We start from the raw sequence: 17,331 nt of genomic DNA, 5'->3' as shown, positions 1-17,331 counted from the left end.
AATTACTTAAAAATGAAATAAAATGAAAACTTTAGTGTCTCGGTTACACTAACAGCATTGCGAGTGCTCTGGGGCCCCGTGGTGGACAGCCCGAAACGTTTCCATCATTGCAGAAAATTCTCCTGGACAGCACTGCTCCCCGACAGCCTGCCGCCATGCCTCTCAGAGGGAGGTCCTGCTGACCCCACTCACCCCCGAGACACCCCAGGAGGAAGGTGCCAGCTTTCATTACCCCAATGCCTACAACCACTCTCTGCTCCCTCAACTGCAAGGCATCTCTGTTTAGTCTCCTCAACTCTGTCTTTCCTTGCCCTCATATTGGACATTAATGTGGCTTAATAAACCAGAACTGGCATCGATAGAAACTGAAAAGCATTTCCATTTCTTTATGGATAGGCCAGGAACATGGGGGAAATATTTGTATCCATCACACTAGTTCAATTAGAGAAAAGAAAAAAAAAAACAACAACAGTTAAGTTTTCACTTTAAATAGCGTAAACATTCCTACCCTGGCACATGAACATCCAAAAATGTAACATCGTGGGCCAGCAAGAAATGAATGGAAAACAGTAAAATTGGCTTGAAATAGACTTTAAAACATAGCAAATACATCATTTTGGAATTAGCTGCCTCCAAAGCAAACCTCGTTTGATGATGATGAAAACATGCTTCACTGAGCGATCCTTTCTGTGAGTCACCTCCTCTAATTATCCAGTGAACACTGCATTGGTGGCTTCCACTGCTCGCTCGTCCATGGTTTCCTTCTACATGTTTTTGTTATGCAGAATATACCTTTTAAAAAATGTTTCTGAGCAAACTCTTCCAGCCTTGAAACTTCCTGTGTTTGGTATATGCGGCATTTGTTGTTTTTTTCTCCTCTGGAGTCTCAGCAAAAGTCTGGCCATCACACAAACCATCGGTGATGCTTAAAGGTATTTTCCCTAGTCGGGTGTCCAATACACGATTGAAAGGCTGGTGTTTAAGCAGATCTTTCCTTGCTGCATTGCACATAGGCCCTCCCATGAGGTCTGTGGGGAGGGACTGAACTAAATCACACATACATGCACAGATTGAATTTTTATAAAATATGATGGAAAAATATACAACTGCACTATCTAAAAAAACGGATGCTTGGGCTTCCCTGGTGGCGCAGTGGTTGAGAGTCCGCCTGCCGATGCAGGGAACACGGGTTCGTGCCCCGGTTCGGGAAGATCCCACATGCTGCGGAGCGGCTGGGCCCGTGAGCCATGGCCGCTGGGCCTGCGCGTCCGGAGCCTGTGCTCCACAACGGGAGAGGCCACAGCAGTGAGAGGCCCGCGTACTGCAAAAAAAAAAAAACAAAAAAAAACGGATGCTTGTACCACCACATAGGAGACGGATTGCCATCAAGGGCATCAAGAACACTCACCTCCCCAGATTTGATGCTATAGTCCCCCAGACAAGGATGCCTTGCTTCATTTGCTCAGTCACCGTCCATGTGTTGAAGCATACATGTGATAAACAATGGGCTAGGCTTTCTGGGGTTCTGACCAATGGCCTCACTACTCTTGCGCTTTGAGGCCATTTTGTAAACTAAGGGTTACCTGAACCCTAGCACAGTTGATCCGATAACCAAGGCAGCTACTAAGTGACTAAGGAACTGGTGGGGTACACTGGACAAAGGGATGATTCACATCACATTCTGGGCAGGGCGGAGCAGGATGGTGCAAGATTTCATCATGCTGCTCAGAACGGCCCACAGTTTTAAACATATGAATTGTTTAGTTCTGGAATTTCCATTTAATATTTTCAGACTGTTGACCATGGGTAACTGAAACTGAGGAAAGAGAAGCCTTAAAGTGCTTCCTCTAATTCAAAAGGTGAAAGTTCCTGACTTAATAAGGAAAGAAAAAAAATCATATGCTGAGGTTACTAAGATCTGCAGTATGAACATTTCTTCTACCCGTGAAATTGTGAGGAAGGAAAAAGAAATTCATGCTGGTTTTGTTGCCGTACCTCAAATTGCAAAACTTATGGCCACGGTGAGTGATAGGTGCTTAGTTAAGGTGGAAAAGGTATCAAATCTGAACAATTTTGTAACATGTATTACAATATATTGCTATAATTGTTCTGTTTTATTACTAGTTATTGTTTTTGGTATTTTACTGTGCCTAATTTATAAATTAAACTTCATCACAGGTATGTATGTAAAGGAAAAAACATACTATATACAGTATTTGGTACTATGTGGTTTCAGGCATGCACTGGGGGTCTTAGAATGCATCCCCATGGACACAGGGGGACTACTGGAGCTTTCTCATGCCCCATATAGGGGCTTAAAGTCAGACTCTTTCATGGAATATGCAGTGGAAATTAAAATGTTTTAGCATTTAAAAAATAGTGTATATTTTTGAAGATGTATCAGAGAGAATGTGTCACTAACTATGTACTGTGTTTTGTTTTAGGTGGGCGAAATAATCACAGGTTGTCAAGGAACATCAAAGCCAGTGAAAAGCACGCCGGACAGCAGCAGGGAGCAGACAAACAAAAGGTGCCCTCCCCTCAGCCCGCCTTAACTTTGTTTAGAGTTTTCTTCATTGTCATTTGGTGGCTAGAATGCACCTCCCAAATAGGTACAGTGACTGAAAGTTTAAAAAGGATTCATACCATGAACATTAATGTTTATTCCCCAAACTTAGACTCTTGATTTGTAGGGGTCAGAAACAGATCTGTGTATATTTAGGTTCCAACTTCCGGTGACACTAATAAAAGTGGCAATATCCACACCAACGACAGCCACATATACCGGGCACTTGCTTTGTATTGGGCACCATTCCGTGTGATTTACCCATAGTAACGCATTTAATCCCCACAATTTTTACCCTCAGTTTACAGACGAGGAAAATGAGGGAGGGAGGAGTTTGGAATGCCCGGAGGTCATGTAGCTGTGACCTGTTGGGACGACTCTGCTGAGCCCTGCTCATAACGCTGCTCACACCGCCTCCCTTTTATGACCCATGTGTCATGTCATAGATTCCAAATCTCTCAGGGCTTCAAGGACCAAGAGGCCCCGTGTGTGCCCTCTTGTCGATCATAGGTCACCTTCCAGCCTTGGCTTAAGCTTCCTTCTCAAAAGGATCCTCACCCTCTCAAGAGAATATTCATGGCATTCTCAATATTCCCCCAGGGTCTGAAAGCTTCTCTTTGATTCCTAACTGAAGGTTCTAGCTCTGCCCCCAGAGACACCCCAGAACAAAGCCCACCTCCCACAAGCAGTGACAATCCTTAGAGTATTGCAGACAAAGCTCTCATTATTTCTCAGTTCTTCCTTAGAATGAGCATCCCAGCTCTTTCACCCTTCCTTCTCCTTGCCATGATTTCCACACTCGTACCATCCAGATGGCAAAATCTATTTTGGACCAAGGCAAACTATCTTTGAGATACAAATGTATATGCTAAAATTATCACTATAAAAATACCTGAACAAGAACTATATTTATGTCTTGCATAATACAAGCCATCAGGCATTCGTATATATTCAAAGACAACTGTCAAATTTTGTAGAGATTTTCAAACACGGGGTTTGTTTAAACAACAGGTATGGAGTTGAATTCCTTCTGAAAAGCGGGTTGCTGTTTTTAACCTTGGAAAGCCACTCTCATGTTTCCCAGCTCAGTGATTTCCATTTCAGATACATGTGTAATTTACAGAGAATCAAGGGTATTAGGACTACTATGAATCTTCACAGTCATAATTAACCCCCAGGGGCATCAACACATGTAAAGAGTTTGAATCTAATTTATGAGGAATCACAGGGATTGGAAACCAAGTCATTGCCAAAGTTTGGAGCTGGTTTTCAAGACTCCAGGAAAACCGTCATTACACTTGATGATTAGAGATATCCTAGTGCAATTCGTCATAATAGGACCTCCTGCAGTATTTTCACAAAGCCTTTCTTTTTCAGTTTCATTACTGAGAAAGGATCACCTCACGACCATTCATAATCCATCGATGGGAAGGTTGTTTGTGGTGCTCCTTAATCATTGACAAACTTCCTTACACACATTATCTCAGCTTCTGGCTGAGCAACCCATTAACCAAACGGCCTCCTATACATGCTGCACATGGGAACGAGGTCAGGCAGGTTGTTGGCTTGGGGGAAAGGACTACAGAGGGAGCGGTAACTGGGGGCAGGGAGGTCGGAACAGGCCCCTCAACCCTCTCATAGCCTGAGTGGTCCTTTCCTCATGCTGTGGAGACAGAGTGAATAGAGGGAGAAGATAAAGGGAAGGAGAGTTATGTTCATTGGGACCAGATGGGGTCCTGTTTGGGGGGAAGGTAACTGACCCAGTGAACTCTTGTGGTCCTGTGACACTGTACGATGAAGGAAAACACACAACTTCCTCAAAAATGGACTTATTGAGTACTGAATGCCTACCCTGTGCTATATGATGCTATGCGTTATCTTTACTTTTCAAAATAACTGCAGTAAAAATTCTCGTGTCCTAATGTACTGAGGTTCAAAGAGATTGAGCAATTTGTCCAAGATCGCAAAGTTGTTGGGTGGTGGAACTGGGACTATAAAACATAGCCCATTCTTGGGCTTGCCTTCTTACTCCCCTCATGGTGTCTTTTTTAAAAATTAGACTTTCTTCTTTAGAGCAGTCTTATTAGGTTCACGGCAAAATCAAGTGGAAGGCACAGAGATTTCCCATATACTCCCTGCCCCAGCTCAGGCGCAGCCTCCCTCGTTATCCACATCCCCCATCAGAGAGCAACATTTGTTACAGCTGGTGAACCTGCATCCATGCATCATTAGCACCCAAATCCATAATCTGCATTAGGGCTCAGTCTTGGTGGTGTGCATTCTATGGGTTTGGACGAATGTATAATGACATGTATCCACTACTATAGTGTCACACAGAGTAGTTTCGCTGCCCTGCAAATCCTCTGTGCTCCACCTATGCATCCCGCTCTCCACACTCGCAGCCCCTGGCAACTATTAGTCTTTTTACTGTCCCCATAATCTTGTCTTTTCCAAAGTGTTATGTAATTGGAATTATACAGTACATAGCCTTTTCAGATTGGCTTCTCTTCCTTAGTAGTATGCGTTTAAGGTTCCTCCATGTCTTTTCATGGCTTGCTAGCTCATTTCTTTTTAATGCTGAATAATATTCCATTGTCTGGATGGACCACAGTTTAATTTATCCATTCACTCACTGAAGGGCATCTTAGCTGCTCCAGTTGTTTGGCAATTATGAATAATGCTGCTATAAACATCCTGTGCAGGTTTTTATGTGGACATAACGTTTCAACTCCTTTGGGTAGATGCCAAGAAGCACAGTTGCTGGATCATATGGTAAGAGTATGTTTAGTTATGTAAGAAACTGCTGAACTGTCCTCTAAAGTGGTGGTACCATTCTGCATCCCCACCAGCAGTGTATGAGCGTTCCTGTTGCTCCACATCCTCACCAGCATTTGGTGCCGTCAGTGTTCGGATTTGGACCATTCTAAATAGGTGTGCGGTGGTATCTCATTGTTGTTTTAACTCCCATTTCCCTGATGATATATGGCAAAGAATGGTGGCTTTCTTTCTTCCCAAACCTGTATCTTTTCTTTTTCGCGCATGACTGCATAGGGAAAAAATCCAGTACAGTGTTGAAAAGAGGGTGATAGCAGGCATCTTTGTCTTATTGCCAATTCCAGACCGAAAGTTTTCAGCATTTTACTCTCAAGTCTGGAACATTTTATTTAAACATAAGTGTAGTGGTTTTATAATTCATGCTTTCCTAGTCACTGTCTGAAGTTTTTCTGTCTCTATTTCTGTTCTTGTTGCTTCTGCTGATTGTTATGCAGAGTGCCCGTTTACTTGAGTGCTTGTTTACTTTTTCCTGTGATCTGCTGCCTTGTTGGGGGCTTCTCAGAGGTCCAGGAGGTGTTCTGCCAGGGAGCATTGATGTGTGCTTTGGGGCAGACCCTAAAGACACTGCTAGTTTAGAACCACTTCAGTCTAAGTTCAAGACTGAGGGTTTGTTTGTTTTTTTAGCTGCTATAAACCCATGGAAGTGCCAGCCTGTGGTGACAACTCAGCCCTCTTCTGTCCCACGGGGGCACCTCCCCTCACAGCCCCCTGGGGAGACGGGCAGAGGGGGTTTACCTCTCATTCACTCGTACAGGAGGGGGAAGCCCTTTGGGACTGCACCCTTACTGGGGAGAGGGCATCCTGTTAGACTGCCCTCCTGGCATGCTCAGGGCCTGGCCCTCTGTCCCCAGGCTCTGTACATCCAGCAAGACCAAAGCCTGACTTTAGGGGCTCACCGGATGCCCTCAGGGCAAAGGTGGTCTCAGGCCTCCATTCCCCTTTCTGGGTTCCTCCTTTCACTGAATTCTGACCTCGTGGATCCTAATTATCTTACCACATCTTTCACGATCTCAGTAAAGTTTTTCGTGGGCAGTGGGAGTCTTCGGTCCAAATAAGCTAGCCCAACAGATTATCATTTCTTTATGTTCTTTAATAGAAGGAGTCAATCGTTGATGTATTTTACGCCTACTGCCTACTGATTTTAGACATTTTCTTTTTTCTTGCTTTCTTCCATGGCAATAAATTTATTCATTCCATCTTCCAGCTATTCTTAGTAGGTGCCAGAGGTTCTGGTCTGACAGCCAGGTGGCGGGTAAAACCAGCAATGGGCATTTGTCACTTTAGGCCTGTGACATAGGGACAGGAAGCAGCCAGGGAGAAAAGCCCCCCTCTCCTCTTTATTTTGGGGATGAGTGTGGTCCTCAGGTGCCTCAGGCCCAGAGATTCATGAGTCATTAAAGCCCTGCATGCAAACTATTCCTCACAATATCTGAAGCAGGGGCTCTGCAGATAACTATATACATACTAGCTAAGCTCATAGTTTATTGCTGAGATCCAGAAATTATGGCCCATGAGATATGCCTACAGTTGAGATGGGCTGCTTTTCCTCAAAGTCAAGGACAGCATAATTATAATAGATGAATTTAGCTATTTACTTAATTAAGCCATAGATATCATAGTCTTTTAATAAGAACAGGCTAATTAAAAAGTACGCTATAGTTAATAGTGACTGTAATGCAAGTCTTTGAAAACTGTAACTTCTTAACACTGTTTATAGTGTACAATCTGGGACTTCAGAAAATGCCCTTTTATCATCTTTGTATACTTTGGAGGTTTTATTTTTTGGTTTTTTTTTTTTTTTTTTTGCTGTACGCGGGCCTCTCACTGTTGTGGCCTCTCCCGTTGCGGAGCACAGGCTCCGGACGCGCAGGCTCAGCGGCCATGGCTCACGGGCCCAGCCGCTCCGCGGCACGTGGGATCTTCCCAGACCAGGGCACGAACCCGTGTCCCCTGCATCGGCAGGCGGACTCTCAACCACTGCACCACCAGGGAAGCCCTATACTTTGTATTTTTCTTCAGCAGGTCCAGGAGTATTAGTCAAAATACTAAGGAATCAAAAAGTCAAATCTTTCAAGGGCTGCGCAGATTACAGGAGTGAGGGGGAGGGCTGTAAGAACAGCAGCGTTTACACTTTCCAAAGAAAATCGGACCCCCTTCCCCCACCAGATTGTGTCTGCTGCACGAGTTTGGTCTGAGGACATGGGTTTGGAGCTCCTGGATTAGACTGACTGTGATATTCCTTAGATCAGAGATAATTTCTTATTTAATTTCGTTAATCCACAATAATAACTTTTTTTTTTTTTTTTTTTTTTTTTTTTTTTTGCGGTACGCGGGCCTCCCACTGCCGTGGCCTCTCCCGTTGCGGAGCACAGGCTCTGGACGCGCAGGCTCAGCGGCCATGGCTCACGGGCCCAGCCGCTCCGCGGCATGTGGGGTCCTCCCGGACCGGGGCACGAACCCACATCCCCTGCATCAGTAGGCAGACTCCCAACCACTGCGCCACCGGGGAAGCCCCAATAATAACTTTTTTTTCCATTTATTCAACAACTATTTATTTGGTAAAGCTATACGCCAAAGATACAAGATGAAAAAGACAACACCTTTGCTTCAAAGATGTCAGTCATAGGGAGAACAGGTCGGTAATGAGACAATTACATGACGGTATGATAACTTTTCTATTGAGCACAGCACTGCACTCCTAGATGTTACCAGGAACCTTGTCTGTTTGCACAGACCATGCTATTTCTGGTGTCTAGCACAGCAACTAGAATACAGCAGGCGTTTAAGGTATATCTGTTGAATAACTGGATGAATGAATGGTGTGGTGATTCCAAAATAATTTCTAAATCATCAATATCCCTGGGGGAACTTTATATAAATACAGATTACTGGGTCCAACTCCAGGCCTATGGGATGGAAATTGCCAGAAAAGCAGCCCTGTGACTGTATCATCTAGAGTTTTCTCTATGACGGTGATAAGGGGACTCAGTGGCTGCTTCCTGGGTCCGTTTCGCTCCAGCTATCGCTGGAAGGACAGAGTGCCAGCGGAGGAGTGGGTTCTTGTGGGAGGGGAAACTGTGGGCTAAGCTTGGTGTGCACCTGAACTTGTAGTGCAGGCTGGGTGGTCTGAAGCAGCAGGGTACAGGAGCCTGATTAGCTCCATTCAGGAGTGAGAACTGCCTGGTGTGATTCTATTATTGATCTTGGCTCTGGGGCATGGCCTGCTGTATCATTTCAATTATCAAAAAAATCTTAGGTAAGCAGAGTCTCCCAGCCGCCCTCTCCTCCACCTGCCTGCACGTCAGCATGGTCCTGCAGCGCTCTTTAGCACTTTATTTCTCCAAGGGTCGACTCTTGCTTCTCCTAGGCTCTAAGCTACTTGAAACCAGGGATGGGGTCCTATTTTTGCCTCCATGCTCCAGGGATAGTACTTGCCGATATTTGCTGAACAAATGAATGAATGAGTTAAATCTACTTGAAATTTACTTAAAAATGATACCTCAATTTCCTTTGCCCTTTTTGTTGTAGCAGCCAGCAAATGGAGAGACTAGAAGTAGATCCCAGCAAGCGTGCCTTCCCTGATGTGGCTAACATAGTTCAAGAGAAAAAACACACGCCCAGAAGAGTTCAAGCTGAACCCAAAATTATACCAAGCGAGGAAGATCCAGACTTTGAAGATAACCCCGAAGTGCCTCCGTTGATTTGAAAACTTCAAGCTGCACTGACTGTGACCCGCCAGACCCAGATTTGCTCAGTGCAGAGTGCGTGTATGTTGTTTCTGGGGTAAACACAGTTGTTTTCAATATTACTCCTCCAATGTTTTAGGTCCTACTTTGTACATTAATATTCTCAAACCAGTTTACAATTAAAATGTGTACCTTCAAAATGCTATAACATCATTTGTCTATAGTAAAGTGTTGGCTAGGGAAAATGTTCAGTAAATCATAGAACTGTTATAGAGACACGCTGATTATAAATCTCAGAATTGCCTGTTTGTGCAGATAGATGAAGTCGTGGATTAAAGCACTGATTATTAAACATGTGCTTCGGCAAACGGGTCAAGCTCAGAAGTTAAAATCATAATTTCAGATCAAGTTGGAATGCTTTCAGGTGATTCTAAGCAGTGTTTCTGTTTTCTTCTCATGACGTGTCTGCTTTCTCTGATGGCGAGGTATAATGGCAAGAAGATGAGGTTGGAAATGAGACACCTTGAAGTCGGATTCCCTTTCAGTCGCCTTGGATGAAACTTCAGCAAGTGCATGAACTTCCCTGCGCCTTAGTGGCTCCATCTGTGACTGGGGAGGAAGGAAGAATACTTGCCGTGTATATAGGTTTGTCTCCAGATGAACCGTCTAAAGTGCCCGACACTGTACCTTGTGCATTTCCGCTCCCCCCCTCCCCCCGGAGCCTCCTTTCCCTGCTTCCTCCGCTACTCCTCTCCCTCCTCCTCCTTCTTCACCTTCCTCCTCATCCTACTCCCCCTCCCCTACTTCCTTCTTCACGTTTTAAATACTTGCACCTCGTCTTTATCTAGAACATTATGAACTCAGTATTCCACATACAATATAGGACAACTATCTTCACTCTGATCATGATTTACTAGCACTTAAATCAGGCTCTGATCAGCAAATACTTTACTCAGCATCTCCTGAGCCCTGGGACCTGCTCTGTTCATCAAGGGGTCGGTGGTGACAAAGCAGCGACATATACGTACACGGACCCCATCAGGCAGTGGTAAAAGCTTGCAGTCAGAAGGCGGTTCTGCTTGTTCTCCAACGGAAATGCTCTTGCTTCTGGAACCAATACCTCTAAAGCAGCAGGGCCGAAAGTTGCAGGAACAGGAATAAAAAACTGGCCAGTTCATCACTATGGGTGTTAGTGACAGGACCCTCTCCCCCCATTTCAATCCCTTGATCCCAGATCCATGCTTCTTGGCTCTGGAAGAAATAGCACCACATATTAGCTAGGGATTCAGAGCCTATACTTTATCCTTGGGAACATGATCTCACCCGTGCGAAGTATTATCACCCGGCTGGCCCTGTAGCTGCATCTTCGAAAGGCCACTTCATTGTTCTACCAGGTCAGCTGCTCCAGGGTGATGATGAACATGGTAAATCCAGCGAATTCCATAGATATAACTCCACGGGCATACTTCATTTGCTGTGAAAATGAGTTCCCTGGTCAGAGGCGGTTCTCCATGAGGTACTGTGGCAGTGAATATTGCACCCACTGCGTAAACCCACAGATGGTGGCTTTGGCAGAAGCACTGTAGGGAAGGAAGGCAGATTCATATTCAGAACAAGTGTATATTCCAGTGAGAAAAAGGCACCGCTCCTTCCATGACGGATGGAAGTGTTCCAGTGTAATCGACTTTCCAGCAGGTGATGGATGGTCCCCTGGGGTATAGCGCCATATAAGGAGCTCGCTGTTGGTTTCTGCTATTGTCAAATTGGTCATTGTGGATGTCTGCAAATTATTGGACACTCCTCCCATCGAGAGGCGGGGCCTCTGCCCTCGCATCTTGAATATGAACCAACCTTAGTGACTTGCTTGCAACCTACAGCATAATGATAAAATGATGCTATGTGTTGTCAGGGCTAAATCAGAAAAGGCCATATTACAACCATCTGATTCTCTTGGGACACTCTCTCTGGGGGAATCCAGCTGCCATGTAAAAAGTCCAGCTCCCCTGGGGCTGCCATGCTGGAGATGCTGCAGGAGGTGTTCCCGTCCACTGCCCCAGAAGCACTCTCAGCTGACGGCATTACCTGCCAGACATATGAGTGCGCCATCTTTGATGTCCAGTCCTGGCCACCATCTGGCTGCAACTGCATGAGAAACGCCAAAGTGAGAACCATCCTGCTGAGCCTTCCCAAACTCTGACACACAACATTGTGAGCAAAATAAAATGGTTGTCATAATCCACTAAACTTAGGGAGAATTTGTTCTGCAGCAATGGCAACCAGAGGAGGATTGGTATGTGGAAGTGGGGTGTTATCATAACTAAAACCAAAGACGCACGGTCGTCGCCTGGGACCAGGCAGCGGTCAGAAGCTAGAAGGTCCTTGAGGAGGTTTGTGACAGTTGGCTACTCTAGGAAGCAGACACCAAGAGGGAATTAGAAGTGTGAGAGGTTTATTGGGGGTAGTGGCTTGGAAGGATGGAGAGAGGGGGCAGGAGTAGGAAAGGCTTTAGACTTTAGATTTTAGATAGTCTTGACATCTGAAAAATGAGGAAGGAGGATTGGTTAAAAGGATCCTCAGACTGCAGTGCAGCTGTGAGAGTGTCTAGGCCAGCCCAGAGAGGCACACAAAACGGTCCACGGAAGACGGGCATGTTGGACAGAAATGGCCACGCCCGGCTGCTCCTGCCACATTTAGTTATTGGCCGGAAGCTGCCGGGGAGAGTGAGGTGACCACAGCTGGAGAGCTGGAGCGGATCCCGAAGGCACTTACAGCTGGAGGCTCCCAGCTGTTTGCACGCCACGTGGCTGGCTCTCTCTCTGGAAGGGTGCTGAGCAGCGCCCCTCTGTGGCCGATTACAGAAACTCACCTGGGGGTGGCTGCCGGTGAGGGCTGACGGGAAACAGGAACATGCTCTCCGATGCTGGAGGAAAGGAGACCCTCCTTAAGTAGAGGAAGAAACTTTAGTAAAACTGTTGCCTGGGGTAACGCGGGAAAATGTACCTGATGACTTAATGGATCTAGTGAAAGACATTTACAAGTAGAATGCCAAAAGTATCAACTAGTGCCTTTTAGCTGCAAGTCAAAAGGCACAAATAGTCCATTTTCAAACAAAATTCAGAGGAAGTATAAAGGAACTCAGTAGGCAACGTTCAAAAATAATGAAACCTCTCGTAAAAACCGAAGTGGCGTAAAGCGAAGCAGCAATGACCTTGGGACACAGCTTGCTAACGGATGCACGGAGTACGTTGAGATAAAGCACAGAGGCTCACAGACACCTTCACAGCTCTGGCAGCCTGATGCAGAGACGCTGAGTGTGGTTCCCCGGAAAGGCGGCGGGGCTACTCTCACTGCTGCTGGGGGCGGGGGGGGGGGGCGCTGACTGCCTCCCCAGCAGCTCCTGCGAGACAAACGCTGAAAGCAATGTTGCTGTTTGCTTTTCTTTCGTAAAAGCAAAAATGCTCCGGATTTCTTTCGTTTAGAGAGAACAGGTACTAATGTAGGTCTTTCCTAAAGTGAAGTGGCGTAAAGCGAACTTTCGAAAAGTGGGGGACGCCTGTGTACTAGCCGACTTGGCTAAGCCTCTGAATTCACTCTCACATTTTACAGTGTTAACAGCTGAGACCCCCAGAGGTCAAGTGACTAGCCCTAAAATAGCGTAAGAAGCTGTTAGAACGGGATTCTCTTTGTCATTTTTGACTGAGTTTCCAACATGAAAGATTTTATCTACCAAAGTGAACGAAACAACTCACATGCCAATATTTTCAAAGGAAATGGTCACAAGCCTACTTTCTTGGGCCTCAAAACTACCCCTTCCCTTTGGGAATATGAGAAGGGGTCCGAGGGTAGAGGGGACTTTGTGGAGGGTGACATCTTCGGGGATAACTAGCTATAAGATCCTTGGGCAGGAGTGATGCAATGTTCTCACTCCAGTCCTGCTGAGTGTGGCTTCCAAGGGCCTTTGGGGATGAACACATGTCTTTAGAGAGCGCTGTTACCTTTCCCGTCCATTTTGGGGTTCATACTTTGTAGCCCAAGCTTAGTGAGAAGTTCTTCAAGGAGTCTCACTGGGGAACTTTGAAGAGTGTTTCCTGAAGTTAGGGACACACAGGCTGGTACCTGACTCACATGCCGGAGGAACCTGAGGCTGAGGGCCGGGCTGTACGAGCCCTTCCTAAGGACCAGAGGTGGGAAATGACAGCGGCCTGGGCCGCTGTCCATCTGGGCTTCCTGGAGGGGTGAGAAGCTCCATGGCAGAGGCTGGGGGCGTGCGAGGAGGGAGAGAGTCTCAGAGGCCAGAGCTGGGGGCTGTAGGAGATGGATGAACGGGAGACCTCTTAGGAGTCCATGAAAGGGCCTCCAGAGGGAGAAACGTCAGCTTCCACCCTCCTCCAGGCTGACAGAGCAGGAAGCCTGACCAAGCCGCATAAGGACTATGTTATCTGCATCTGTCAAGGTCTTAGCAGTTCCTAGCTTGGGGCTTGAGTGGTAGAAGGGAGAAAGTCGTCACCAGGACCCAGAGAGGGTAGTAGTGGGCCACTGACAAGAGCCGGGACCTTCTTCCAGGGATGCAGCCCACGGGGAAGGAGCAGGGGAATAAACATCTTGACCTTACTCTCCTGCTTCCCCCCATCCTTGGCTAGAGCTTTCCACCAGCCAAGCCCAACTGGAGGCTGGGGCCAAGGGAGCCTACTGGTCAGGTCCCAGGGGTCAAGCTCCAGGGCACACAGCAGGATGGAGGGAGGCACACTCCCCTTTGCCTGTCTTCCCTCACGCTCCTCTAACCCCCACCCCTCCCGGATGGAGCTACGTCTCCGATCCAGTCGGGGGGCAGGACGAGAGAACAGCCATATTGTCAGCTACTGGTTTCCAGCCTAAGCAGCCTGAGACGGGGCAGGGGAGGGGGAGGAAAAGATGTAATGCCAGGGTTTGGACTGTGATAGAGGACAACATTACTGAACGGAGACAGAGAATATGATTCAAATGGCTGAAGGGCCATCTATTACCCAAGAATACAAGACAATACCATTGGGTCTGCTTAAATCTTCATCCAGGGCCAGGGAAGGACCACCCACACTGAAGAAAGGGGAAATTATACCATGTTTTGATCAGAGCTGCAAGGTGAGCATTCAACATTAAGTTTATACTAATAACGTGTGATCCCAGAATCCGGAGCCTGGGCTGCTTTGTCCAAATTCTCCCTGCGTCACCCTCCTCTCCCTGCGCCTCTGCTCGTCTCTTGCTCTGAGAAGGCTCACTGCCTAAGTCCCCACATCAGCTCCAGCAGGGACAGGAGTGGCCTTTCCTCCCCCTCTCAGTCCCCAGCACAAAGGACATCGCACAGGGTGTGATGTCATCCTCTGTCCCCAGTACCCAAACACGCCAGCCCCTGTGGTTTTTGTCTCCTGCTTTTCTTGCCGGGGTTTTTCTTTTTTTTTTTTTTTTGCGGTACGCGGGCCTCTCACTGCTGTGGCCTCTCCCATTGCGGAGCACAGGCTCCAGATGCGCAGGCTCAGCGGCCATGGCTCACGGGCCCAGCCGCTCCGCAGCATGTGGGATCTTCCCGGACCGGGGCATGAACCTGCGTCCCCTGCATCGGCAGGTGGACTCTCAACCACTGCGCCACCAGGGAAGCCCCGGGGTTTTTCTTGAGCAGCATGAACTGGCCCTTCTCTATCACTGGCCGTGATGTCCCACCGTCCCCAGCACAGCTATTCGTGTCTCTGCATCCTGCTCCCAGCCATCAGGACAAGCTTTGCAGCAGGAAGCCCCTGCATGTGAATGGCCTGCGAATGTCAAGAGGAAGCTACCAACCGTGACCTTGATGGGAGGTGTGAGAGCTGCACCAGGCCCAGGCCACGGGGACAGTGCCCGGCTCCTCACCCACTCCCGGGAAGGCTGCCCTCTGCCTGACAGCTGGGGCTCCACGCGCCACGTGCACCAGCCAAGGTTCGCAGTCTGTCACAGCTTGCCTGACACGTCGGAGGGAAAGTGCCACCGCGTCTCCAGTTGACGTGTGTCAGGCCAAGGCATCTGCTGCTCTCAAACCTCAGCTCAAACTAGCTGCTCTTTTACACGTCTGCTCCCTGACTTTGCTCCTTCCCTTGGGTCTGGTGTTTTCCTTGAGCCTCGGTTGGCCATGCTTATGGGTCTCTGCAATCCATACACATTTCCTGAGCACCTACTAAGTGTAAGGAGCACATCAGGTGCCAGAGAAGTCTCTCCCCCAAGAACCCTTTCTCCCGGTTCTTGTCGTCTTTCTGCTGAGTGACCTACGGCTCCTCCGGCCATCACGTCAGGCCGGTACCCAGGTGAGCCCTTTGTCACATCCTCTCCTCCACGTTCGCACTCTCCTCTCCCGGGACACTTGGGCCCATCCCGTGGCTTGTGCTGCCACCTCTAGGCTGATGCCCCTGAAATCTCCATCTCAGACCTCAGATGCATTTCTCAAGTTCAACTGACTCTTCTCCTGGACCGTCATTCAGTTCATTGTCTTCTCTTGCCTTTTCCTGCCACTTCACCTTATGCCGCTTCTTATCTACTGACTTTTGTTTCACAGATTCATTTTCCAATTACCCAGTTGAGAAAACACCATGACTGCTTCCTATGTTCAACATTCAGTTGGCAACTCAGTCCTGTCAATTCTCCCTCAAAAAGAGCTTTTCTAGCCTTCTTCAAACCCATGGTCGCCATCTGCAAGTGATCTCCTGTTATCTGCTGTGTCGGCACGTCCCGCACACCCCGCGACTGTTGCCTGGGGGAAAAGCCTGAGCCTGTCAGATCCAGGCCCCCACTGCTGTGAGCTCACATCTCCCACCATGTCCCCTCGCTCGGACACCCAAGCTGCCCACTACTCTGCAGTGGTCACCATTCCTGAGAGCCACACAGGGGTTATATACACACTGACCCTGTCATCACTGAACTGAGGTTGGTGATGTGCTGGGTCCAAGGGCTCCGGTGAGCCCTCTCGGGGATTGGATGGGAACAGGGTGGTGTTACCAAAACCCAGGGGCAGAGTGGAGGCCTACTCAGGGAGGGGAAAGCAGGACCAAGTGCACAAGGCCCCTATTCCCTGCTAAGAGCATCAGTTGTTGGACTAATTATAAACAAATGGAGAGTCTTCAGAGGGAAATTAAATCCAACATGAAGGGCCATCATACTGCATCATCTGTGCTGGGAAAGAAATCCACGGTCCTGCAGGGGAAGAAATCGCTGACCTCGGTGAGGCACAAGCTCCCCCTCAGCACTCAGGGTCATGGAACACTGTGTTGAGTCTGCTGACTTCCACCAGCAAAGGAAAAAAAAAATAGAGTGTCCATTCTGGTTACCGTACACAACATAACCATTCCATGCTTGGGGCGATAAAACAACCATTTTATTAAGCTCACAGTTTCTGTAAGTCAGAAATAGAGATCAACACACTGGGGGCAGCTTGTCTTTTCTCTCTCATGTCTGGAGCCTCAACTTGGAAGACCCAAAGGCCATGGATAACTTGACATCCAGAGGCTCGATGAACCTGGAGGTGTCTTCACTCACACTTTTGGCAGTTGAGGCTGGCTTTTGACCAGAACTTCAGCTGGGCTGACAGCCAGAAGATCTGCACGTGTCTATGAGGTCTACGCTTCCTCAGAGCACAGCAGTGAGGTTCCAAGACTGAGCCTCCTAGGAGAACGATGACGAAATGCCTGACATTTCTGTGATTTAGTTTTGGAAGTGACTCAGCTCTCTTCTGCCACACCCTATTGATCAGGGCCACCCCAAAGGCCTGTCCAGGTTCAAGAAGAAGATTCAGTCTCTCCATCTTGCTGGAGGAGTGGCTGGGCTCTACAGGAGCATGTGAAGCAAGAGATACTGTTAGGGGACCTTAGGAAAATACAGTCTACCACCCGCCCTTTCTCCTCCTTGGAACTCAGGTTCTTTCAGGCAACATTTCCTGCCCCCAAGGAAAGAGGAGGTGTTTCTTCTCCTGTTGTTGTATGAATAAAAGATGTGGGCAATGTAGGGGGGAGAGGCGTATTTAATTTTACTTCAGGATCATTTTTATAACATATACCACTGCCCGCCTCTCCTTTTCTTGGAGGGTTCTATAAATAAAAATATTTACAAATCAATGCAAAAGCAAATAAAGATCCTTGGAGGCAATCTGAGAGGCCTGTTCACAGTTATGAACTGAATCCCATTTAATGTTCCTTAAGTTGTGCACATAAAAATAGAAGAGAATTTTTTTAAAATTCCCTTTGGCCGTAT

At 47.5% G+C, this 17,331-nt stretch overlaps 1 protein-coding gene across 2 annotated transcripts in view; it reads left to right on the top strand.

The window, feature by feature from the left end:
- The window catches only part of DNAAF11 (dynein axonemal assembly factor 11), a 72,371-nt gene extending 63,085 nt beyond the window's left edge, over positions 1-9,286 (top strand). Inside the window, exons 11-12 of one of the 2 annotated variants that reach the window (XM_081258624.1) lie at positions 2,445-2,530; positions 8,930-9,286. In XM_081258624.1, the coding sequence (XP_081114750.1) occupies positions 2,445-2,530; positions 8,930-9,107 (264 nt within the window). In that variant the 3' untranslated portion in view covers positions 9,108-9,286. The remainder of the gene's footprint in view (positions 1-2,444; positions 2,531-8,929) is intronic. The other variant, XM_081258623.1, reaches the window with a different exon arrangement.
- Positions 9,287-17,331: the final 8,045 nt, after the last annotated feature.

Source organism: Mesoplodon bidens (assembly GCF_964165515.1).
Source record: "Mesoplodon bidens genome assembly, chromosome: 16".
NCBI classification, from domain to species: domain Eukaryota; kingdom Metazoa; phylum Chordata; class Mammalia; order Artiodactyla; family Ziphiidae; genus Mesoplodon; species Mesoplodon bidens.
The sequence above is the reverse complement of the archived record's forward strand: the minus strand, read 5'-3'. Positions and strand labels throughout refer to the sequence as shown.